Here is a 26,813-nt window from a genome sequence, read left to right on the forward strand (position 1 = left end):
CTCACATACACTGCAGAAGCAGAAAGCCACTGTAGTCTTTGTTTTTTGTTTAATTTTAACATAACTGTGCTTATCTGTACACCACAGTGTGACCTGTTTCATTTGTTTTGCAGAAAACTGTTGCTCACTCAGGAGAGCGTGCAAGTTATTACAATATATCCCCTTAATAACAATTGAAAGAAGCTATTTCTTTAAAAGATTACAAAGCAGGGCATGCTAGAGGAACACAAAGAATGCCTCCGAGTTTCAACATTACCATACATACATGGAACAAAACCTCTCTATTCATCACAGTTAAATAACAGAGAAGAACTCAAGGACAATTAACTCTTTCACTAGATTTTAGCCATTTAAAACCAACAACTGATATGCAAAATTCAAATCTGAAAGAAACAGGATCGTGTTAGTTGTTGAATTACCAAAATGTATTTCCAATTCATGTTTCCAAAGGATGCAAATAAAAGACCTCAACTAGAAGAAAACCTAGTAAATTGTTCAGGGTACAGATTTAATTTTTCTCTTCAAGGAACGTAGTTTGCAGGTTTTTAATCCTCTGCCTCTGACAAGAAAGAAGAATGTGTCTGGGAATACAGAGTGCAAAATCGAGGTCTTAAGGTAAAAATTTAAGTGTTTAAATGCTTCCTTGCATAAATGTGGGATAGTCTGGAATTTAAAAAAAAAAAAAAAGCACATCTTGGCTCTTCTAGGAAACCAGGACTACCACTAGTTTATCACAATTCATAAAAGGATAACAGATGTGATCACTTTTCCCTCAGAGTTCTTAGCAAACTACTATTAGGAAAACTTGCCTCTTCCAGAATTGAATGTAGGGTAATATGCACAAGCTGGTGTACTTTCAGCTTATGTTTCTCTCTTGGCACAGCAGTACCAGTTCTGCTATGATAATCTAACTGGATAGCTCCATGTATTTTGCATTTTCATGCATTTTCCTCAGTGCCCTTTCTGTACACTATTAACTGCTGCTGTGTGAAGTCTGTAAGACCATCTGGTTCATTAAGTGATCTGGCTAAGGAGTATTCAGTATAAAAGAAATAAAAAACAAAGGAACACACAGACACACAAACATTAAGGAGCAAGTGATAAGAGAGAATAATGAAGACCAGAAGGCTTCAGGCACTGATTGATGAGCTATTAAAGGAACTGTGCTGGTATAGCCTTGAAGAGGGTTAGCCTGAACTTTGACCAATAAAGGGGGAAAAACATGATCATCATCATTTGAGGGGGCTTGCAGGACTGTGCAAAAACTCAACATATGAAAGGGACAGCAAAACTTATTACAGTAGCAGGGAGAGGCAAGGATCAGGTGAACAGGGAGGAACAAGTGTGAGAAAAGGCAGACGATGGGGAGGGGCTGCTGGTCAGTGCACCTGTCTAGCTGAGCACCATATCACAGCAGTCCATACTATCTTCTTCTCAAGCAACTTCTTAATGTAAACCATACAGAAAAATGAAGACATCTATAAGATGTATTGCTTTAATACTGTAAATTCATAGATCAAAAGAAAATAACCACTTAGGAAACCCACATAAGAAATGTTTGTCTTCTGTTTGCACACATCTAATGGAATTCTACTCAGCTGAGATTCAGGACACAATCTTTAATCATTACTACAGTCTGCACCACCAGTGATAGTATGATTAGTACATTAAAAAGACGAACTGGCCACAGCCATGTTTATATCGAAAAGAAACTGCTTCCATCCATCATTCATACAGTCAGACAAATGGCACCAAGTGTATTGTAAAGGCTAAACGTATTCAGTGTTCGTCTTTAAAAATGATATAGAGAAAAGTAAATTCTATGCAAAATCATGCAGTCTTCCCACATCATGGCTAGTATCAACCACACTAAGCATTTAAATGCTTTCAGTTAACACTGGAGCGCACATTTCCCCTGCCATTACTGAAGCTCTAGTTTGTTATTGATTTCTGGTTTCAGTTACCATTCTCCGTTTTTATCAGTTCTTTGATGATGTGTAAGACCTTGTCATCTAGGAAAGAAAACAAACACAGTGGGTGCAAAAAGAGTGAGCTTAAAAATTGATTCCCAAAACCCAAGAAAATCAGAAGACAAGGCTAGCTCTCAGCAACTTAAAATCTTAATGTTTTAGGCTATAAACTCTAGACTCTAAAGCAAGACAAGTGATTCCCATTTGCAAAGCAAAAGGGCAAACAGTATGTCCACAGCACATCATTAGAAAGTTTATAAAATTACCCAATGAGCTGGTTGTGGACATTTCAGTATTTCACAAAAGAGTCTGAGACAGTGATGGGTTAACTACAGATATATTAGCATACTGGAACTCCCTTTTTTCCTCCCCACCCACAATATTCTTCTGAACATTCAGTGCTCAAAGTTTAAATTGTGCTCCCTTACTTTGGCAGCCAACATTTAGCTCCCCATCATTAACCTAAATTGTGAGACAACTTGCAGAACACTTAAAATTCTTCCATGCCTGAGGTTCACCACACACAATCTATCTTACTTCTGTTTTGAGATGCATACCTCATCATTACTACCGCTACCTTGAATGTTGTTATATCAGGGATATCTTTAGCGCAGCAGTTGTGCAGATTCTCATACACCTGAGGTGAGCCACGTAGTATATGTAGGATTAGTAATGACTTTTTGGATGTTTCTCAACATAATGGAATGATATTCAAGTCACACTAACCCTATCAGGTGAGGGTGCAGTGTACTAATGCTTCCTCAGAATTGCCACAAGGTCCATTTAACAAATAGTAGTGTCAGCAATGCAGTAATGAAGTTACCTTCAAGTGACATTTTAGGATTTTCAAGCTTCTTCTTCAAAACAGACTCAATAAGAACTCTCAGCTGTTTGAAAATTACTGCTATCTTTACAGGAGCCTATGAAGAACAGAGAAGACAAACATTTGCATTACTCAGACATCTTATACCAAAATATACATTAAAAGATTACCTTACATATAAACAGAAGTTCATAACAAGATTCCTGCAGACATGATGCATATGCATAATTTTAAGCACACGGATAGTGTACTCATGAAATGACTGGGCTTACATTATGCCCTCCTATCCTTAAGCATCTGTTGTTTGTAGCATCACAGCCTAAAGAACAGCAGCTCAGATGGGTAACTCAGAATATGTTCCCACACATCTGAACAAGCAGCATATGGTGAAATTATTAGTTTATCAATATCCTACTTACACTAATTGCTTTTTCCCAAGGTATAAAAGTACAAATTAATTTATACCTGAAATAAAATATCTACACATTTCCCTCTCAGGAGGTCTGCCTGGCCTCCTGAGAAAGCAATCACAAACCTCTACTAAATCTCGCTAGGAATTTGTATATCTAAAGCTGAAGCCTTTTCCAGGAATCTTTCATTTTATCCCTCCCTCCCTATTCGGGTCTTTTTTTCATTTGTATACCGCCTGTGGTAAAATAAGTAGCTATTATGGAAAAAGCACAAAATGCAACATATTCTGCTTAGCATCTCAGTAGAAAAATAGAAATTCTGAAATACACTACAAGATGTAAGCAGCCCAGAAACCCCCACAACCTGTAGCCACCCAGGGACCGTAAAAATTCTCCAACAAACCCACAAGGGATCTGCATTTCATATTCATGATAATCAGTGAATTCAATTAGATGGTTGGTTGCTTGCTTGCATCAGCAGAGTGCAAAAAAGCTAAAATGTTTTGTAGCTTATAGTCTTCCTTGAGTGTAACAGAGGGGCCACAGGACCACAGAAAATTTTAACCAAGTAGCTGGCAGGCTAGCAAAAGCCAGTGTTTGCCATTTAACAGAACTTACAGAGGATTCTGGCATGTCACCTGTTTTAATTTTGTCTGCAAATAGCTAAGAAAGCACACTCAGTTTTCCCATTCCCAGCTGTGCTGGTTTTGGCTGGAGTAGAGTTAATTTTCTTCATAGTAGCTAGTGTGAGACTATGTTTTGGATTTGTGCTGAGAACAGCGTTCATAACACAGGGATGTTCTGGTTACTGCTGAGCAGTGCTTACACAGAGTCAAGGCCTTTTGTGCTTCTCACCCCACCCCACCAGCAAGGAGGCTGGGGGTGCAGAAGAAGCTGAGAGGGGACACGGCTGGGACAGCTGATCCCAACAGATGAAAGGGCTATTCCATCCCATGTGATGTCATGCTCAGCATATAAACTGGGGGAAGAAGAAGGAAGGGGGGGGACACGTTCGGAGTGATGGCGTTTGTCTTCCCAAGTAACCGTTACGCGTGATGGAGCCCTGCTTTCCTGAGGATGGCTGAACACCTGCCTGCCGATGGGAAGGAGTGAATGAATTCCTTGCTTTGCTTGCGTGCGCAGCTTTTGTTTTACCTATTAAACTGTCTTTATCTCAACCCACGAGTTTTCTCACTTTTATTCTTCTGATTCTCTCCCCCATCCCACTGTGGGGGAGTGAGCAGCTGCATGGCACTTATTTGACAGGTGGGGTTAAACCACAACAAATAAAACTTTTTCACTTGGAAAGAAAATGAACAAACAAAAAACCAAACACCCCAAATCCAAGCAAACGGGTATGTTCCATTTGGAGTTTTTTCTTTCCCAAATAATTCTGTTTGGGCTATAAAGCAAAATAAATAATATTTCAAAGATAAATATGTACTTACATGACTATAAGATTGTAGGAAAGGGTAATATAAAACAGCCCACTCATCTGCTTTCATTACAAGCTCTATAAACCAAAGTTTAGTCTGTGTCATTTCCAATACCTTTTCTGAAAGAACACCAACTTTCTTCATGGAGAGGGAACTGATTTGCTACAAGCCACATATTACAAGCCTATTCTTTCAACTGTGATTTGCTAAGATTTCATTACATGTATATAAAATTTCCCATCATTTCCCTTAATTTTCTCCTTCATTCTTCCCTCTTGTCTTCATCCCACGTATATGGTGTTCTGAGTTAAGCTTGTACATCAACCGTATAACAAAAGCCTGTGGAACAACAAAAGGTAGTTATCACTCCAACACACCTGAAAATGGATCCAGCCATCAACTGTCAGGAGACGCTCCCGATGCTGGACTTCTATATCCCCACCAAAAAGCAAAATGGGAAAGGGCGATATTAAAGTAGTCTCTCTCAAATACACCTTAGCATACCTCACCTGCATATAAACAAACACAAGCATTAAAACCAACAAAAAACCCCAAACCACATAAAATCTGTAACACCAAATTTGACTGCTACTTTTAAAAGCAGAAACCACACTTTTTTCCTTTTAAGATCCAATCAACACAAGCCATTATACACAGAACAACCAAGGGCAATTTGCCTGCCCTAGACCACATAAGATACATCTCCTCTAAGTAAGTGACAGGCTTATACGCTACCAGGAAATTAGCTAAAGCCACAAATTTCTTGTTAAAATTCAAACAGAAAGATAATGTTAGCCTAGTGCTGTTCAGAGAAGAGACATCAAAAGTAATAAATCTACTGAAGTAAAAGGCAGGTAAAACTCTTCTGTTATACACTCTTCTTAGCAGCAGCTGGTTTATCAATATATCCACATATGCACATGCATACGTGCATAAATGTGGGCACATGTATAGACACATACACAGAGCAAAGTATGGGGCTCGGCATATGCTACGTCTGGCTTTGGAGCCTCTCACAGATAGAGACGGAATGGGATGGGACGGAGTTGTAGTGGGAGGAAAGGAAACAGAAAGAGTGCATCTTCACACAGAAGTGCAGGCTTTGTTCCACTGTTCATGGAACAACTTACCTACCTTAGCTGCTGGCTTGCCCTTACACTACAAGGTTCTTGGGGGCAGGAAATATTTTCAGGTCTCCAAAAAATACTATCACTTCATACACATTAAGAAGTCTAATGTAATTTCCTGCTTTTCTACAGTAAAGTTGGCCATTAAGCAACTGCTGTTAAGATTTTGTTGTACTACAAGTGTAACTAAATATAAACACTTGAATTTAGCAGATAGCTGACAAAATTTTCAGTTGCAAGGGGGGAAAAAGTGACAGAGGAAAAAAATGCAATTCACTTAGGAAGTTCAGCAGTCAATTACAGAATCGGCTATTTAATTTTAAACTACTATTGGGGATATGCAAGACCTGTACCAAGTTTCAAAACCTGAGAGTCTGTTTAGAACAGTAAAAAAGAAAAAGCACACTTTGAAGTGTTACTACTACACATAAATGCTTAAAGCAATCATATTAAAATCAACGGCACTGCATTAAAAGAAGTCAGTGAACTGTTAAGTTAATGACACACAGAAAGGTACTTTCATTTATAGCTACCAGTTTCACCATGAACAGATTTATTCAGGATATTCAGCCTTAATTTCTCTTTCTTCAGCACTCAGTTGACTCATTTCTATGGACTTCAGACGCTAAAGACTCTTAAGATGAACAAGACATTCAGATATACTTTACACTGCTGTATGTTATTTAATATTAGAGGCATAACTCCACCTTTACACAAGCTATCAGCTACATTCACTATTTTCACTTACCTTCTCCTGGTAAAGGAGCCATCCGTATGTCTGTAAGTCTCGATTTACAGAGGAGGGATGCACTTGCGCTTTACCCTGAGCAGTTTCTACCATGCAAGCCAGCTTCTCTGTAATATCCACAGACTTCGTATATATTATTTTTCCTACATTGTCATACAGTCCTGCAGTCAACACAGCTTTAAGAAGAGCTATTTCATGGAGAGAAAGGGATTGTGTGGATCCATTTCCATCCCATCCACTTTGTGTTGCAGGTGCTGTGAACCCTGCTGCTCTGACCACCCTTATGAGTTCTTGCTTCACATCCTGAAATGAGTAAGGTATTAGTAAAACTCTGAATTTAGAAAGGTACATACTCCACTCCATCAGCGGGCAATGATGCTCCATCCCAAATATTCATGCTCTCCAGGGGAAAATCTCTTACTAGAAAAACACTTGTATTTTCCACAACCACTTTGGAATACTGGCTGTTTCCATGAGAAAAACATTACCTGGAACATAGGATTAGATATCTGGTACTATATATACTGCAAATACTAAATCTCTCACCTGTAGTTAAAATAAAAAGATACATTTGCATCAAAGATCCACTTCTGCTTAGGAGAGCTCAGTCACCCAAACTTACATAGGAAAGACCACTTACAACACTTTCTCACCAAAAATAAAAGGCCACTTACATAAGTTTGTGGCTCATCTTTCAAACTAGCTGTTAACAGACCTGTTCTTCGATATCAAGAATAACACTAAGTATTTTAATTCATAAGTTTTGATTCTCTAATGGAAGTAAGGACTAGCTTCTCCAATGGCAGTGACTGTAAAGATGTACACCAACAAAGTGTGCATATCAAAACTCAAATGCAGACACAGCGACCTCGATTGAGGGTCCCTAGCATTCCACTCGTTTTTGTCTTGTCTAACTAGTAACTGTGATATATCACCTCTTTAAAAGGGCATGACAGTTTCAGAGGGTAATTTTAACAAATAACATTTGAATGCAGAGCATAATTATTTGGTTTACCTCCAGAGTTAACAGTGAAGTCCTATTAAGGAAATTTCTTCTGCAGTAAGTCATTTCAGCACGATACCCCCCTTCTTGTCGAGCCCTTTTCCACCTAAGGAAAAAATCCTGTCTTACTACAGCAAGAAGAATCACATCAAGAGTACAACAATATGAAAGTGGTAGTAAGTTAAAAGGCAATACTGTGTTTTGGTCAGCATTCTCCACTCAAAACTAGAAATAAGTGGCACTAGTAAAGATGAATGCTGCTGGTCTAAGAGCACTTGGAGAACACGCCTGTAACAAATTTTACAGATACTAACAAAAATACAAGGCAATTTTCTCTCAAAAATTACACACGGTCTGTCTTGACAGTTGAAACAAAATTCAGGTGTGGTTTTTGAGACTTAGTGATAATATCCTAAAAAGAAAGAAGTGCGTATGTAATTTTATAATATATACATTTGTACTTTCTCAAACACAAAATATCCAGGTCAGCATATCACAAACAGCAAACAAAATACTTTAAACACTAGGATAAACAGACACAGTACACCTCTGTATGTGTGCGAGCACAGTTAAAAGGAGTTAAAGGATAAGGTACTAAGCAAGCTATCCTTTTGTGTTACAGTATTTGGCAATCTATTGTTATTCTGAAGAGAAAAACTTCAGGTGCAAGCAATTCAAGAGAAGATACTTATTAAGGATTCTTTACAGAACTACATTACTTAAGTGTTATCTGCATCTAGCTATAAGCACAGGAGAATTATCATTTACCCCAGATAAGCATTGTAGATTGTTATGTGGTCTGAAACTGCCATTGCTAGTGATGATTTTGCAAGATCTGCTTCATCTTTTCGACCAATTGGTGTAGTAAATGGGGATTTTTCTGTCATAACAGCAGCCAGAGTTGCCTGCAATCAGTAAAGTACACACCACTTAAGAGTATTTAATTATAAGCTTACAGGTTTATCATACAAATAGCTTTAAATTTTCTTTTAGAGTAATATTTAATGATACTTGATTTTATCTTCTACTAAGTCTCAAGGAAAACTTATCACCATAAGAATTTCTTACATAGAATTCAGAAGCTACTTATATTAATAAGACATTGTTTACATAGTGCCTTATATACACTGATAAAAAATATTAAATCTCAAAACTCACATGAAATGGTTTGTCAAATGACAGAGCAATACCCGATACGATACAGTGAAGGTCAGATGAAACAACTGCTTTAGACTAAACCACATTAACAGGAGATACTGAGAGAACAAAGAATTTTAACTTTCAGTTTTCAGCAACTAACATACCCATGCTTCCTCCTAATTTGCAGTCAATTAAATAGATTAGGTCAAAGTGTAAACTATGCTACAGTCTTCACATAAGTTACCACATCAATTAATTTGCAGTAACTTTACATCAGCATGTTCTTGGCCCACGAACTGGGGGGTAATCCAGATTGGTCTAACTCACATGTTAAGAGAACTTTTTCTGTAACTGTCATACTCCCTGGGATCGTAACAGACAGAACTGGAGACCAAGTCTCACTATCGCCTTGTGATTAGTACCTAGGAGTTTAGAATCATGGAATCATGTAGGTTGGAAATGACCTTTAAGATCATCGAGTCCAACTGTAAAGAACACTTAAGTTGTTCCCCTCCACGATGTCCAGGTGCCCTCAACTGAAAATAAACATTTTTAACTTCTTGCATCATCCTTTAAAAATACCATCCTTAAAAATACCAAGAAATCAGATTAATTACAAAGAGTTAACCATTTATATATTTTTAAAATTTAGATATAATTTTTTTTTTTTTTTAACTCACCACAGGATCCAAGCAGCCAAATATAGCACCAAATATCAGCATTTTGCCAATCTTTACATTGACAGGAAGGGCTGCAAGGTGCTGGCCCAATGGAGTCAGCCTGGGCTCGTTTAACAAACAAGCCCCAATCTTCCTCAACAGGTTCATTGCATTACCAATTACTTGCTGCTGTGGTGGATCTAATGCTCTGGAAAGGAAATCTTCAGGAGAGCCAAGATTGCATTTCTGTGGAGTAAATGGGCATATATTTCAATATAAAAAAAATTATTATAACAAACTTTTGTAGTAGCTAGAAAGGAAACTGTAAAGCTGTTCTTGCAATCAAAAGCCCACATTCCCTGCCCTCTAAACCAGCCTCCCAGAATGCAGACGTGCCCCACACTAGACTAACAATACTCCATTGTTTGGAAGGGCTTCATATGGCATGATCACTGATCAGAGAAGCATGCTACCAATGGTCACAGATGAGCAGGAGACTCTCAAACCTGAAGAGATGCAGTTCAATCTGGCACTAATTTGCCAGCTTGCTAGTTTTCTCATGCATATCCTACTCACTCAGGATGGGGAGAGAGGGAATGGAATTGCTTCCTTAAGCAGAAATCAGTTTGAAGGCTATTTAACTAAGTTTGAATTGTAACTCTGAGGTAATCTGCAATAGTATAGTATGCTATTCTCACTCAGCAGCATGCTCTGGATTTTCCAACACACAGGTATCGGGCTCCCCCCTGCCCTGGTGGGAGAAGCCCCACTGACTACACTGGATTAGGGCTGTCCTAGCAAACCTTTTTAGCTAACAAGGTCAGTAATTCCAAAACCAAAACCACATGATAGTATGAAGGTGTAATTCCTCCAAATACACATGTAGTATTTTTAGCTAACAAGGTCAGTAATTCTAAAACCAAAACCATACCATAATATGAAGGCATAACTCCTCCAAAGGCACACGCAATATTTCTGGAACAGAATATTCCATGAAACTTTCAAACCTGCAACATCATAAAATATAGAATCAGTTATTCAATTTCATCTTTAAATTTAACTTACAAACTCAGGTTTTACATGTTCATTCTTTGCAGATGTTCTTTTAAGGAGCAAGGGGTTGGAGTAACATGCTTTAGTGCATGGGTAAACTGTTCATCCTTTGAATTAAGGTCTGTGTGGTAACTTGGAAAGCAAGAGTTTTAGTGAAAGAGAGGGAAAGGCAGTAAGACCCGATTTCGTAAACAAATTCTTACAATGCATAGCTCTCAAACGGGAAGTCTTGCATGTGGCTAAAAGGCACACTTCATTGGTTATTTCAAAATATTTTACCTTAGCTGTTTCTCAGCTGAAAGTTGCTTCAGACTTTCAGACATGCAGGAAAATGTTATTCCACTGCAGTAACAGAAACTAATTCTGCAGTGCTTTATAATTTGTTATTTTCCCCATCTCTTATCCATAGAGATACCTCTTCAGAAACCTACGGATTTGTTTGACAAAAAATTCAAAGTTCAGGAGGTAAGGTTTGTGTACATTTCATGCAGCGCAGCAGATGTTGTTAAAAACTGATCTTCTACAATTCCTTGGTGCTGCACTTTTCCTTTAATTATGATTTTTTTTCCAGAACATTATCGAGATACTAAGAATAAAATTCACTTTTTTAAAATCATGAAACAAAAAGGGTATTATAACACTTTATTCATACAATATTAAAATTAATCTCTTTCCAGTTTGCAGTAATTACAGTGAATTTCAACATGACTTCTTGGTTTTGCACAGGAAAAAAAAGACATTTATGTGATTTACCAAATCTTGCTAACTAAGTTTACAGTACCTGTCTCTTGTGTACATTCGGAAGCAGAATCCATCCCTAACACGTCCAGCTCTTCCTTGTCGCTGCAGAGCACTAGCTTTGCTAACAAAGGTCTCCTCCAGGGAACTCATCTGACTACTTTCATGATACCTTAAAAATTGTAAAGCAAGTGCCCATTCAGATTCCAGGATTAAAATTCTGATGTTTACTTACATACCAGCATATTAGTAATTTATCTAAATAGTATTTATTTGAAAATATTATATTTAGTTTTGAAAACTAAGCATACTTGGGGGAAACTGTACATCATAGAACCCTGGATACAATTCACTAATGAAAGTGTAAAAATTGGAAAATGGAAGAGCTATTGTATTAGTTCATCTCCCTGGCAATTCAGAATTGTTCCAACAAATTCGGTAGAGCTTTTCGTATTTAAAATGGACAAAAAATAACTTCTAAGAACTGAGATAGTATAAAAAAAGATCTACTTTATTTTTAAACTAGTACTTAATCATAATTCCCCATATCTATGAACAACTCCCCTTGTTCTTCACACCACTTGAAAATCCAATGATTAATCTCAAACTTGTACCTAAACTGCAAGCTGTTCAATGAGCTCAGCACATTTTTTTGTGCAGAACTGTAGTTTAATAAGGATACTACAAAATTCTTGCAGTACCAGCCTCCTAATATTTACAGTAATCACATTGTGATTGATGAAATTTAAACTCTCACCTATTTTCTTTTGTTCTCCCAGTATCAATTACAAAGACAACATCTGGTATTGTGATACCTGTCTCTGCTATATTGGTTGCCAAAACAATCTGAAAAGAAGGAACAGAACATAAATAAAAGAATTATGGAATGTCTAAGAGTTTTCATCCTTTTAATCAATATTATAGAATAAGTTTGGTTAAAGTTTTTTTACCCAGAAATGTTTCCTTAAATAATCTGACAAAGCATTAAAAGCTACACGGCTTGGAAAATGGTTTAGTCTTTCCCAATTACTGAGGAATCAAAAGTTACATGAGAATTTCACATTCACTTTTACATTCTATCTAAATTACTAGCTAGTACCTGCCAAAGTTGGTCAACTTTTAATTAAACAGTTTGGCAGTAAGTAAAATACTATTTTCCCAAATAAAAGCTACGGTTACTGGTTCACAATAGTTAAAATACAGGAAAGCAACAATTAAAGAAGCTCTTAGAAAAATATATTAGGTTTAAAAATATGTCTGATTACTGTCAAAGTTTTCACAGCAGGCTAGCTTCTATCTGTTACAGAGCACCAAATTAGAAGAATTGTTTCTTTGCAGCAAGAAAGTTCCAGGAACAACTACTTGTTGTGTAATTCTGTATGATTTAAAACAATTCAGAGTTGCACCCACAGAAAGTTTCTCCTTTCAGTGGTGAACTTTGCCTTTCTAAATGTATCATACCTTTCTAATACCAAGGGGAGGTATTGTAAATGCAGCTGCTTGATCTTGAGTTGAAAGAACAGAATGCAAAGCTATCAACCTGTGCCTAGAACAAGAAATTAAACTAATTAATACACACTTATCAAATTAAGATACAGTAAAAAAAATGAGACCAGATCGATGCCAACAGTTTGGAGAAAGCAACTAGAATGGACACTTGAAAGAGTAAAACTTTGTATGATTAAGTATAAAAGTCTGCTTCAGTGTTTTACAATATCAAGAAAAGATAAACACCATCAGTTCATAGGACTGTTCTCTTATTTGGTAATAACACAGGAAAAATATTTCTACTGCAGAATTCTAGGTTAATTTACATCAATAGTCTTGCAAAAAACAGGAACCAGGTGTCCATGAACCCAAGTTCTTTACATTGTGCTTCCAAGACAAGGACCATCATTGAAACTTTGCACAGAACTATAAACACATGCAACTTTCACCTGAGTAATAAAGGCCTTCAGAGATGAGACAGCCACATCAATTTGTACTTTCCTTCTCTTCTAGACCTTGACATCTCAGTCAATCTATGAATCTTTAGAATTTGGCTGCAAATGTCCTTTTTATGCCATCACGTTGCTAACTTTTAGTTAGCCACAAAACAAATTTCAAAACTGTGACTACAACCCTATGCCATTTCTCTTGGTAGATTACTGTCTCTGGATCTCTTCTCAGGAAGTAATCACTTCCATGTAAACAGTAAGCCACAAAAAGCTACATCCCAGATATGGCAGCTTCCATACCCTAAGAACTGTAAAAGAAGTAGTCAAGTGCTTTGTGATTAAGTAAGTTTGTTGAATAATAAAATCAAAAGAAAAAAAAAGAGTTATTACTGTACTATTCCTAAGCACCTGTCATTTTTGCTTGTATCATTTTTAGATAACAAACAGCTCAGAGGTATAACTCTCAGTTTCCCTTTTCAAGAATAGCAGACCTTAAACCCCAAACATATTCATTAAGTTAAACTATTAACTTTATAGAAAATATCCGTATTACCTGTCACGCAAGTTAAATCTTCTGTCAGTTGAAATGAGATCATACAGCTGTTGGATATGGGCAAGGCCTGGTAAAAAGATCAGCACAGCACCCTCAATGTTCTTGAACTGGGGACTTCTATCTGGAAAGTTACAGTACAGGCACATAGTTAAAACAAACATGCATTTACAAACAGTTTCACTCGAGAACAGAACTAATTCTGGACCCTATGGTAAATGTTTTTTAGGATGTTTCATATAAGCATGAAGTCAAGTACTTCATTATCAGCAGAAAGCACTGGAAAGCAAGTCCAAAGGACAGCCCCAAGTATATAGACTTCTTAAGCAGACTGTACCCAAGTATGCAAGCAACTCCAAAATAAGTTCAAGGTTGATCTTGTAAGGGTTCATATACAAGATAGCCTGCTGTGTACGACTGCTATACTTCGCATAGTAAGGAGCCAAATCAATACCAGATCCAGACTGGCTTGGGACATACTCCTAAAAAAGAGCAGGAAAAAAAAAATTAGATTCTCAGTGTTTTAGAAGAAGGTAAGAGAGCAGAAGGTCAGTTTGTCATTCACTTAATTTAGGTTTCTTAAAACAGAGATTGAGATAAAACACATTTAATTGATTATCTTCCCACCAAAATCAGCATGAGTTAGATTAAGTCACAGCCACCTACACAACCTGTGTATAGGCATCTACTACTGCTAAACAATATCCCAGATTAAAAAAAAAAGTAAAAATTAAAGTCTGTGCAAGCAGTACTAGACAGTCTGTTTTACAAATGAAAACACTTCCCAGGTCCATATCTGGCATACAATTGGTATCAATTCAAAATGGGATAACAGGGTGGCTACTCTTTTTCACAACTCCTGTTTTGGGGTATAAGAAATCAGTCTCCCCTTTCTCCTCTCCCACACCTCATCCTTCTCAACTAATGGTTGCAATGAAAGTTAAGAGTCAATTAAGTGGCAACTCCTGCAATGTTTTGGAGGAGGAGGAAAGGGGGAAGGAAAGGAGAGCTAGCAGAACATACAGACATTTAAATTGTTTATCAACATCTTATAGATACATACTTGCATAAGGCTTCTACGTTAAGTGGCACTATTGTAAATTATTTCATATTTAAACAATGCACTGAAAGAAGCTTGCTACCATGTATCCTTCTGTATTGAGGGCTCAGCAGAGATAAACCACAAAGATGGAGGAGCACTCAGGAGAGCACTTGGGCTTCAACTAAAGGATGCTGTTGTGATGTATTGGGTAACTACCACTCAGGGCAGTGGGAAATGCATCAGTGTTTGATCACACCAAGCTAAATGCTCCTGCAGAGATTTTGAGAGAGCTTGTCAGAGCAGACAGGTATCTACTGAAAACATATACAGTCTAGATGAACAGTGTAAGTTGCTTAAAGTCAGATGGCATTCATATACTCTTCCCTTTGAGAATTTTCATCCAAAAGCACATACAGCTGACACTGCAGAGTACCTACAGGATTAACTACAGCCCATTAAACCAAAAAGCTCTACACAATAATCTCATGTAAATCATCTCATTTGGCATGCCAAGTTGGAGGATCTTAGGAGTTTTTCCAGCTAAGAAGGACATGACCTTGCCTCTCCTGTTCTTAGGTTCACTACTTAGAAGAATTGTTTGGGAGAAAAAAATTAAATGCTTTCCCATGCTGCTGCTTACACATTTAGAGCTGGGAATCTGTACAAGAGAACTCAATGTCAAACATAGCAAAATCAAGGCAGCCATAAAGGAGTTAGAGACAAACATAAGGGTGCAGCATTAACAAATGTTTGGTTTCCACTGTAGGAGTGCCATTCTGTCTGTCTTTTATCATGTGAAAGAATATTTGATGTTATACAATCCAATCACATTTAATAAGAGGAACTAAAAATGATAAAATAAATAACAAATATAAATTTCCAAGCCAAAACTAGAAATGCCTATTTTACCTGATACTTTGTAGTGCTTCCTCCTTTGCTAGTAACATTTATTGTTACTTCCTCCTCCTCCTCCAAGAACTTCTGACAATATTCTGAGTCTTTCTCCAGAACATAGCCAGTTGCTTCAATTACGTCTTCAACATGGAAAATCTTTAGTGAAAATTCACAGAAGAAATATAAGGCACGTCAAACACTAATCAGCACCTTTTTCAGTTTTTAAAGCTTACATACAAAGCTGAACAGGGCACGCCCTTCTCTTTTGATGTTGTAATAGATCTTGCAAATTTCACCTTGATCTTTCTTATGATTTTTCAAAACCTAAACTTAGAGCTGCAACAATTTTTTTAATGCACCTCTCCATATGATCACTAACATTACCTTTACCACAGCCCACACCATACCACAGCATGAGAAACATAATAGTGTAATGACAAAGTTGCATGGAGTGTGGGGGGAATTCTTTAATGCTTTTCTTTCTACCTAGGTTAAACAGAGAAAAATCAAAGTGTCACTGATGAACTGATTTTAATCAATAATAAATCCATCAGAAAAAAATAGTACAACCCTGTACTTCAAAGCACTAAAGCTACTGTATATTTTTAAAAAAGGAAAAGGGTTACAAGTCCTTGAAACACATGTTTAAGATACATGTTTTTGGTAAGAAAAAAGTGATATAGGTGTATTACCTACAGACACTAACCAGGCAAACACTGTATATGTGCATACAAAGTGTCTGGCATAATCAAAGAAACATTTGCCTACCTCAACAGGGTAACTCCTCCCCGAGATCCTTAAAATGGGACAGTGTGAAAAATAGCTGGAAAACTTCTCACTGTCTACAGTAGCACTCATTAAAATCAGATGCAGGTCTGAACGCTTATGCAAGATCTCCTTCAGAATAACTAGCAAGAAATCAGACTGGACACTTCTTTCATGTACCTAGAATTAGAAAAACTATCTATAGTAAGGCTTTAGTACAAGTCAAGGCCCAGAATAACTATAGTTTCTGCAGAATAGTAAGAGCTAATAACCTCATCTACAATAACATGAGATATACTTGAAAGAAGACCATCTTCTTGAAGTTTCCGAAGCAGGACACCTGTTGTACAGTACAGTAGTCTGGTGGCTTCTCCTGTTCTTGATTCCATACGAATTTGATATCCGCACAGGGAATTCTTTAAAAAGAGATATTAAAAATATAGGAATAACTTAAAATAGTATACAAGCTAGAGATATTAAAAATGAAGTGAAATTTTAGCACTGTTAGATTCAGACACTGCACAAGTTGCAATGCATAGTATGAATGACTGCTACACTCTTTTTCATACACGCACTTTCCTTTGTTAAGAAAGGGAAAATAGACTGAAATCTACAACTAAGTTTCTCCAGACTAGCAAAGAGCTGGTAAACTCAGTGTTCTTTTCAGGGTTCTTCGCAGTCCGCAAAGATATTTTTGCACAGGTGGACTACCATAAGACATACAGGACCTTGGTTTTCTTCAAATAACAAAGTAACTTATGTTGGAAGGGGCCTCTTTCAAACTAGGGCCTCACTCAAGGCCAGACTGGACTGCTCAAGCCTTAGGGCTCCCCCTCAGAGGGGTGTTTTCTCCATCTGTAATGACAGAGATGCCACTGTCACGAGGCAGTCTGCTTCAATGTTAGACCATCCCCATTAAGAAGCACTCTTGCTCTTAATCACCCTCTAAAGATTTTAGAAATCATAAATAGACACCCAAAGGTTCACAGCTGACAATTTGGTAAGAAACAGCTGACATAGCAAGAAGCCCTTTTCAAGAGAAAATAACATCTAATTATTTGGTTGTGTAACAAATAATGTTTTCACTTTGCACCAACAATCCAGCCCCCTGTATTTGATCAAGACTACAAAAGAGGAATTCAGACACATCTTACTTTCCCTCCCGGTCCTGATTCACAGCCCAGCTCTTCACAAACCCTGGTTGCCAGACTCACTGCTGAGATTCTTCGGGGTTGCGTGCAAACAATATTACATTTATTTGATCCTTCATCTAGCAACAAGTCTTCTAACAAGAAATGGGGCACCTGAGTACTCTTCCCACTGCCTGTTTCACCAGCCACAACAACTACTCGATGTTTTTTGAGAGTTTCTACAATTGAGTATCGGTGCTTAAACACAGGTAATTCCTGTCTCTCTTTCAGAAGCCTCTGGTATCTGGAGGAACTTTGCAGCTTTTTGAACAAAATCCTTGAGGGTTCCAAATTATCTGTGTCTGAGGTCTCAAGGGAGAGGCTGCTGAAGTCCTCATCAGAAACTAAGTTTTCCCAGGAATCTTCAGGACCCTCAGATACTTTTGGTTGGTTTTCAGATTGTAGCTGTTGTTGTTGTTTAAGTTTGTTTAATAATTTAGCAATAAAATTATCACGAGGTTTGTTGGTTTCTATCTTGTTGTCTTCTTCCTTTTTCTTTTCAATATCCCTCCATTCTAGCCAGACATCTCGGTAGGTAGGAGGCAGTAACTGATGAACTGACTTCAGATGGAAAAAGCAGAAAAAGTTACTTTATGTACTACTTAGTAGCATCACTAATATTTTATGTGTAAATGAACTTGCGTGGCAGAAGAGATTACAAAACGTTAAATAGGGAGCTATTTCTAAATACAGAAACTACGAAAACTGTAATATAAACATCAACAATACACTTTTTATTTTCAACTGGCTTGCATTCTTTACAACACTTAAAGAACAGTTTTACTATCAAAAAATTTCCTCCCTGCATGCTGCAACACATGAGCATGATTGTAGATAAAAGCAAATGAACATGTAATAGAAGCAAAGAATTTAACGGGAAACACTTCATTAAACTGTTTCTAGAATTTAACTACATATATTATAACGAACAAGTGCAGAGGCAGATTCCAAGACAAGAACAGTAATATTGGTGAAAATCTTACTTGTCCTTTGGTTAAATGATAGAGTGCCAAAGTAGCAGCTAGATGTTGTGCTTGCATACTATCTTCTGTTACGATTGTAGGACACATTGTCATTACATCATCTGATGATTTGATAATCCTGACCCTTAAAGACAAATTCATACAGGTATTTCTCTTAATTTTTGTTACCTACATAAATAGCACACCTGTTAATGTTTTTAAAACATAAGAGTGAAATTCAAATAGAGGAACTGAGATAAATAAAAACTTAATGTTACTCAATAATATTTTGTAAACAGAAACAGCTGATCAGGTTTGATTGAATAGTAGAAAATTTTTAACAGCAGATTCCAGCAGTGAATTTGTACTTTTTTTCCCTCTCTTAACAAATGTCTTAATTTTCTTCAAAGCAGAACTATTTATACACATACAGATAATCATTAAGGCTAGTTGCTTTGGAAGAAGGGCTAAATATTTGTTTGTGTGCCTGTAACCACTTAGCATAGATTGAGATGACAGCTAATGATCTACCGAGATGCAAACATCTGTTTAACAGATATATGCCAGTCAGACCAGCAATCAAATTTCTCATATTCTTAGGGGAACAGTATATTAGTAGCTTTTAACTTGAGCAAGACGCCAGGTTCTTTTACTTGGTTCCTTCAAGAAGCATTACTCATTTGTAATACCGTGTCTGCTTTATTTGTACATGATAACATTTACTTTATACCACTACATTACAGACTTGTTTTCTAAAAGAAATTTAAAAATCACTGATACTGCACTGTTTTGGTTGCAAACTTATGGTAGCTTTCACACAAATTTTTAACTTCCACTTTATTTTAAACAATCCTCAAAGGGGTTTTGGTATTCGTATGCTTAAAACCTATGATTTAATATATTACTTTGCATGAGAATACCAGAAGTTAATTGTCCAAATTTATCTCACAGGTTCGCTTCAGAACCTTTAATTCAGCAGTACAGAATTAAAAACTAATCCCTTCTTTACAGGATCATTAACTGAGATCTTATTTTTGCGATAGCATCCAGTCTAAGCATTACTTTTGCAGAGCTATCCAGAGTGAAATACCTCTCTGGTGAACTAAGAAACGAGTTTGGGTTAAATGTACTATATTCATATAAATCTGGATCAACATGACAAGACAGAAGTAGCCAGCATTTTTATTTTTAAATCAACCAAAAGAAAAACGTAAAGTTTATAGGAAATACATACCTACATTTCCAATATTTTCCAACTGGGACCTTTTCAAAAGCAGGATTTGGGCTCTTCGGAAAATTCTTCCTGCACCAGTCAATCAAAAATTGTTTCGGAGATTTACCAGTCCAGCTTCGAGCGCTATAATCAAAGTTTCTTACATCTAGCGGTTCTTTCTTTTTCACTGCAAGAGCAGAAAAAACACATTTTAAGACTCCCAAAATTCATTTTACATTCCTTTGTTAGCCAAGAATGTTTTTACCGTTTTTTCAAATGTATTTTTACTGAAGAACAGTATTTTCTGAAACGTTTTGCAGAAATACTGGTACTGATACATGACAGAACTTCCTGCTTTTCCCACAAAAGTATCTAGCAGGAAATTAATTACAATATTTTGTTTGCCATCTTTGATCACCTGATAATTTAAGAACTTTCGCTAAAGTTTGGTTATTAGAAAATAATGTAACAGTTTGAAACAACAAAAACAGTTTAAAAAGATCAGAGAGTTACAATGGAAACAGTAGCTAGTCCTACAATTTAAAAAAAAAAAAAAATCAAAATTTTAGACATGCCAGTATGGCAAAAATAGCTTTCAACTGATCTGCTAGAACAAATACAGATCCTTTAAAGTCAGCGTGGTCAGTGAGGTAGTCCATCTGCCTTTGCCACAATCAGAGCTTGATGACTCAGCACTGCAATGCAATAAAACCTAGAAAAAACAAGAACTAATACTGGAAATTTGTAGCACACTTCAAGCTTGTACTGAACCATTTCCAACACACCTTTGTCTTCCTTTGCAGCACCATCGGGTTTTTCAAGCAAGCTCAAATTTAAAGTGGTTTCCTGAGGCTGAGGTGAGGGAGTTTTTTTCTTTTCATTTTGTTGTTGGTTTGAAATCTTTATAGCCGGATTAAATACCGGATGTTCCTCAAGCATTGCCATTTCTGTCAGAGAGAGAATACAACTTACATCCACCAATTGCTGAGCATTTATTCTTTAAAAAAGAGAAAAGATCGATTTTATTAATTCATACTGAGCTCCCAAAAACAGAAATAGTGAAATGTTACTGACTTTTTAGAATTTGACCCACATGGAATGGATAGATTCAGGAAAGCCTGCAACTGGTGTACAAGATGATGAAATCAATTCAATCTGACTCAGAGACTTACTTGCCTAACAAATATGCAGGCCACAAAATAAAACACGGGTAATTTGCACAGCTCTACCTTGCTGAATTCTTCTTATTTTCTCCTGTGCTACCTTCTGGCCTTGCTTGTCTTTGTCTTGCTTGGAGATGCTTGCTTGTTCTTTTGCTTCTGAAAGCTTGGCAGCCAAATGTACATACCTCTCATTCTATTTCAAACAGAATTATTAATTAGAAGTTGAATATTGTATGCTTGTCACTTTAAATGAACTTCATAATAAAAAAGTGGGGATTTTTTTTGTCCTTTATAACAAGCTTACACAAAGGAGGAACAATTAGTTTTTAGGTAACTAACAGTCAAAACCTTTCAGAATTTCACAGTCACTTTCCTAATCTCACTGAGACGTGTTTCAAGAATTTTTCCTCTCCAGCACAATGCATTCAGTATTTTGAGCCCAGTACAAAAGAACACGAAAGGACAAACTTTGGAAAAGAGACGTTTCAACACATTCCCCCTTCAGTAGCCTGCAAATGTAAAACTAGATAACGTAAAAAAATCTCAAACTATTCAATCCCCCAGTTTTTAACAAACAGATCCACCACTTGCAGATATACCAGATATATCAGTTTTTGAAAGACCTCCATGAAGTGTTACTCTGTCTTACTGGATCAAACTTTTCTTCATCTGTCTCTTTCACAGACTCATTCTTCTCTTCATCACTCTGTTGCTCAGCATATCGCAAAATCCATTCCTTCATGCTCACTTCTTTGTCTTTCCCCACATTCATCTCCTAGAAAGAGCAACAAAATTTAAAAGTTATAACAGTAAGTGAAAACATCAATGCTTTTCTCCGTCAGTATTTAGGAACTATTGCTTAAGATTTATATATAAAGTAAGTTATATGACATAAATAACACAAAAACATGGAGAAAACTTCTCCAACTAGGGTAAACATCTCACAATATACTTATATAGATCTTAACACTTGAACGATTATAACTGCTGTAAGAAAAAAAAAACCAAAACAAACACTTTTGCAAGAAACCTTTTCTATTTCTAGGTTTAAGATTCAATGACCACAGAAATCAAGATCACAGGCAAGCATAAACCCACACAAGTACGTAAAGAGTGCCATCTGTAAGTAAGCAGAATGAACATATTCCAGGAGAAAATTAGGCTATACTTTATCACAAAAATGAACTATGAAGAGCCTTCTAGACTTCACATAAAAAAAATGTTACCGTCAAGTGACCATTCCACTGAAGTTAAAATAATCTGGGTGACAATTATTAAGCATACCATATTTTCAGAAGTTTTCCACATCAGTGTCAGAAGTCAATGCGAATTCTGTATTTTAGAATACTCTGTCCTCACTTCCCCCCAACAAATACAAACTAATTTCTCAGATTACCTTAGGTTCAGGGCCATTTTCTTTCTTTTTGTTATCTACTAAGCGAGGTGGAGGTTCACGTTGTGACACAGGAGAACAAAATTTTGCTCTAGGTTTCTGTTGCTGTTCTTCAAACTGCTGGCTAAAACCTTCAGGCAAGGCATCTTCAAAATAAAAAACCCATGTCACAGATTATGTCAATAATAATTACTGAAAAATCTTTTAAAGTCTGTTGAGAGCCAACTAGAAGAACGTAAAACAAAAACGGCTTGCCTGAAATACAATTAGGCTTTAGCATTTAGATAAACGAGCATTTGCTTTTTGGACTTCCATAAAACTCTAAGAGTAGGAACAAGAGGTCTACAAGACTTTATACACTAAAAAATATCCCAGAACCAGTCAGCAGCACACTTAGGAAAGGAACACTGTGATGACTACCGATCTTAGTGAAACAACATATTTAGTTACTACTATGAAGCATTCCCATGTCAGAGCCAGTCTTGTTACTTTTCTGTTAAAACCTGTAGTCAATTCTCTGTCACCATACTCACCATCAGGAAGGTTTAAACAAAGCCAATCAAGTGCAGAGTGAAGATCACCACCATATAAAAGTGTATTTTTCATTGCTTCCTCAATGTGCTCAGTCTTAAAAGAGAATCTTTGTAAAGCCATGTATACATCCTATAAATAAAGACATTAGAAAATATTAGGATTTAATCTAGCCATCTAATAGGCTTGTAAACTCCTATTTCCCACATATCAGATAACTGGCATTAAATGGAGGTAAACAGCATAAATTAATATATCAGAAGGCTGATTAGAAAATCCTGTTTTGCACACAGAGCTTATAATAATTTTATTGTAACTATGTACGCATATGCATAAGTAAGTCTACGTTCCAGCCTCTGTACAGAACGTGTTTTCTAGTTAGAAAGATAAACTTACAATTTTCCAGCTATATGGAATGAAAAATGTAGAAGACGTAAAACATTCAGATTAAGTTCTATTCCTCTATCCTGTCTGAAGACTCCAATTTTAGTTACTGAATGCATGAAGACATATCTCTCCTAATAAGCATAGCTGTTGATTCCACTGGCTAATCATTCATGTAACTACTGCAAAGTGTACTACACTGGCTTGTACTACATGCAGAAATGTAGTATGACACATGACATAAATGACAAAAAAGCAACTGTTTATTCTAAATAAACAATGGTCAGAGAACAACACTTTAAACTCTACCTGTAGTTTCTTAGCAGTCAGTCTTCTGGAAATCATTCCTTTGTCATCGTTTTGTTTTTTATGGTCATTGATTACATCAATAATCCTTTTCTCCAAATTACCATTTATCATTACCTGCACAGAGAAAATTAGTTGATACAAAGTAAAACATTACAAATTTTTATGACATATCAATGTTCTTCGCAGCTAAGGAAATAAGAATGCAGAAATCTCTCTGTCATTCAGGTCCCAACTTTTCCAGCTTTCCATAAGTGGGTAAACATTTCTTACGAAAGGGACACTTTTTTTCTTTTTACTTTTCCAAGCTATATGCTTTTACTTGAAATAGAAGAGTTCATTCCTTATTACAGAGAAGGCCCATTTACATCTTCAAGGAAATTTAGTATGTCAAGGGAAATATTGTAAAAAAAAAAAAAATTTCTACCGGAAAGAACAAGGCCTTTCTCCTCCACTTATAAGAACTGGTATAAAATAATTTGATCATCAAGATACAATCTGTGACACTCCTTCCTATCTGGCTTAAAAAAAGAATTTTAGTAAAATAGTAATTTTAGTATTTTTAACATTTCTAAAACATGAACCAAGCTTTGATTGCTACTGAGGTGGTTGTAAAAAAAAAAAAAAAAAAAATCTGTGTTCTTCCTCTGCCATGAAGAAGTATCCATATGCACAGGAGAAGCCCAAACATAACTCTTAATAGTCCTGCATGCAATGTATCATTTGTTACTTAATAAAATATAGACATTCTCTTCTCCTGTTAGTTTACCCCTATTTCTTAAAGCACACTCAAAATCCCAAACACATCAAGCTCAAGACAGTCAATGTCTAATACATGAATGCAGTTTACCTGCATAACATAATACTGAAGAAGGGCTGGAGAAATATTTACTCAGCTAAAAAGTATGAAAACCAAAGTTGTTTTACCTAAAGAAGATACTCGCCTTAAGAACAGATTTATCTAGATTTGCAGCAACACTGGAATCTGTTGTTGAACTAAAACTGTAAGTTTTTGGACCTGCAAATTGCAAATAACCATCAATTACATAAGCAGAACACAGAAAACATTGTTTACAGTAGTAAAGCAGACCCAACATAATGCAGGTTAGTGCGAGCACATATTACACTTACTTGCCAGAACCATGAAGGTACATAACAACAATAAGAATAATCAACAGTACAGAAAGGCCCTTGAGCAAGGAATAGTGAAGAAGGGTATGACTCTTAGTAGGCAAAATATAAAATCCCAAGTGGCACAATGAGAGGAAATGGGATTGACTGCTCACTCTCTCTCAACACTGGAATAAGGAGTCCCAAATACAGAAGCTAATGGCAGGTTCAAAACGAGTAAGACCATTGAGGTGTTTTTTGTTGTTGTTGTTTTTGTTGGGTTTTGGTTTTGTTTTTTTTTATTACAAAGTGCACAGCTACATAACAGAACTGTTTGCCACTAAAGCTGTGGATGTCGGACATTTACTGAAGTCCAAGGGCAGACAGGATAGCTTTGTAGTAAAGAAATCAATCAATTAGGAAGGGCATTGAAAAAACATTGCATCTGGCTCAGGAAGACCCTAAGCCACAACTGGTGGAGGATGTAAGAGTACTCTATGGAAGTATCACTGCGTGTCCGACCTATACTCACCTAGGTACCTGCTTTTGGCCCCTATCTAGGAGAAGGCACTAGGTTACAGAGGCCTTTGGTCTGATCAGCTATAGTAGTTCTTAAATACCCGTCATTTAGCAGCTGTTAGAAAAACATTAATTCACAGAGCTATTGTCATGAGAATGGTTTGGCTTCTCACAACATACAGCTCGATGTTGGATTCCATCGTTTTCAGAACACACATACTGTTTCTGGTACTGCACAGGTAAAAAGAAACTGAGCAACCTCACAGCTTTCCCCACCCCTGGAGGCTGGGTGCCACCCCAGAGGGAGCAGCACCGTGCTCCAGGAGGCACCACTACCTCCCAGATCCTCCACCTGCCAGCAGGCAGGTTGGACAGCTCACCTCTGCTGGGCTGCCTGCAGAGAGGCTCTAGGAGAGCCCATTTTTAGATCAGGACCGCGTGTATGTAACCGCATTTCAGAAAAAAAAGTGGGCACCTCTGGTCAGGAGCTACAAAGAGCAGTTAGCACTCATGCGCTAATCACTGGTACTTACTGGTAGGCTGTGCAACTACACAGTATTTATACTGTACTAACTTACTTTTCACTTACACTGACTTATTTTTCACCACAGGAGACAACCTAGGACAGAAGCAGGATAGTTTCTGAAGAGGACTGAGCACTATGGTGTTGGAGGAGTGGGAGACACAAGAAATACATTTAGCAGAGCCCAAATGTGTAAAAGCAGAGTACATTAATAGGTCCAGGAAGGTTAAGTTAATGGATTGCAAGACTTGGCATTAACAAGTTGGAAACTCAAACGGCCTGGCCAGGGCATGATCTGCTTATAGTCTGCAACACAAGCTGTTACAAGGTATCTGAGCTACTTCTGGCAAAGCTGGTTTATTGAAAACAGACATCTCGCAGTACCGCAGAATACTAGTTTTTCAGGCTGCACCCAGAACAGTCATCCCTCAGCTCATCTGACACTGCTGAAGTGCCCCCAGCCCTGGAACTGCTCTGCACTTTTTTCATGACACAAAAATATATATCTCAAATCCACATTATGTTGGCCTGGAGCACATATGGGATAAACACCTACAAAATAAGCTCATTCCTGGGAAAGTGCCACACGAACACTTGTTCCACGAGAACTGCCAATAATCTGAAGGCAGCCTTTTTGGAACTAACTCCACATGGCACTGCCAAGAAGAGTCGTCGTCTCAGGGAGACCCCAGGAAGGGAGACGGGCTAAAGCCAGGCCTGACGGACCCTGCTGTGTCGGAGGGAACGAAGGTGCCTCTCCCGACGCCCAATAACGCCAAGGCTTTTAGCAGCCCTTCTCCCGCAAGGCCGAGGCCCCCGGCAGAGCCAGGCCGCGCCCTCGGGGGCTCCCTGACCAAGCTGCCCCCGGGCGCTCCCGGCCTGCCGGGGACCCCTCCGCCGCCTGGACCCCGCACCCTTCCTCCCCACCGCACAGCCGCCCCCGGGGCTCCCCGGCCCGAGCCGCCTCATGCCGCGGGGCCCGGTACCTTGCTTGACACGCGGCTCCTTGGAGGCGGGCGGCGGCCGCGGCGCCGCCCGGCTCCCCGCCTCCGCAGCAGCGGCAGCGCCGGCCTCGGCAGCGGCCCGAGCCCGGGCAGCAGCGGTGGCGGCGGAGGCGGTGTGGGCCGCGCTGCCCGCCCGCTGCTTCTTGTTGCGGCCGCCCATGGCACCCCCTGCCCGCACCGGCGCCGCCTCCGAAATCCGGGCACCGCGCTCCGCACCGCC

At 37.8% G+C, this 26,813-nt stretch overlaps 1 protein-coding gene across 4 annotated transcripts; it reads right to left on the bottom strand.

The window, feature by feature from the left end:
* On the bottom strand, positions 1-26,753 carry DHX29 (DExH-box helicase 29; the record flags this gene model as incomplete). Of its 4 annotated transcripts, XM_082337351.1 has the most annotated exons (27): positions 1-2,012; positions 2,794-2,890; positions 5,017-5,148; positions 6,515-6,817; positions 7,530-7,623; positions 8,286-8,422; positions 9,338-9,562; positions 10,248-10,323; positions 11,151-11,279; positions 11,865-11,953; positions 12,569-12,653; positions 13,598-13,718; positions 13,932-14,076; positions 15,546-15,686; positions 16,299-16,475; positions 16,568-16,711; positions 17,450-18,046; positions 18,469-18,592; positions 19,682-19,847; positions 20,446-20,607; positions 20,890-21,016; positions 21,473-21,598; positions 22,220-22,362; positions 22,750-22,879; positions 23,441-23,554; positions 24,382-24,455; positions 26,576-26,753. In XM_082337351.1, 27 exons carry the CDS (start codon positions 26,751-26,753, stop codon positions 1,957-1,959), a joined length of 4,092 nt encoding a protein of 1,363 aa, XP_082193477.1. In that variant the 3' UTR covers positions 1-1,956. The 4 variants fall into 4 exon arrangements, with proteins under 4 accessions (XP_082193477.1, XP_082193478.1, XP_082193479.1 ...); XM_082337352.1 differs by lacking the exon at positions 11,151-11,279; XM_082337353.1 differs by lacking the exon at positions 24,382-24,455 and having other exon boundaries at positions 26,576-26,601.
* Positions 26,754-26,813: the final 60 nt, after the last annotated feature.

This window comes from Platalea leucorodia (genome assembly GCF_965183815.1).
Source record: "Platalea leucorodia genome assembly, chromosome: Z".
NCBI classification, from domain to species: domain Eukaryota; kingdom Metazoa; phylum Chordata; class Aves; order Pelecaniformes; family Threskiornithidae; genus Platalea; species Platalea leucorodia.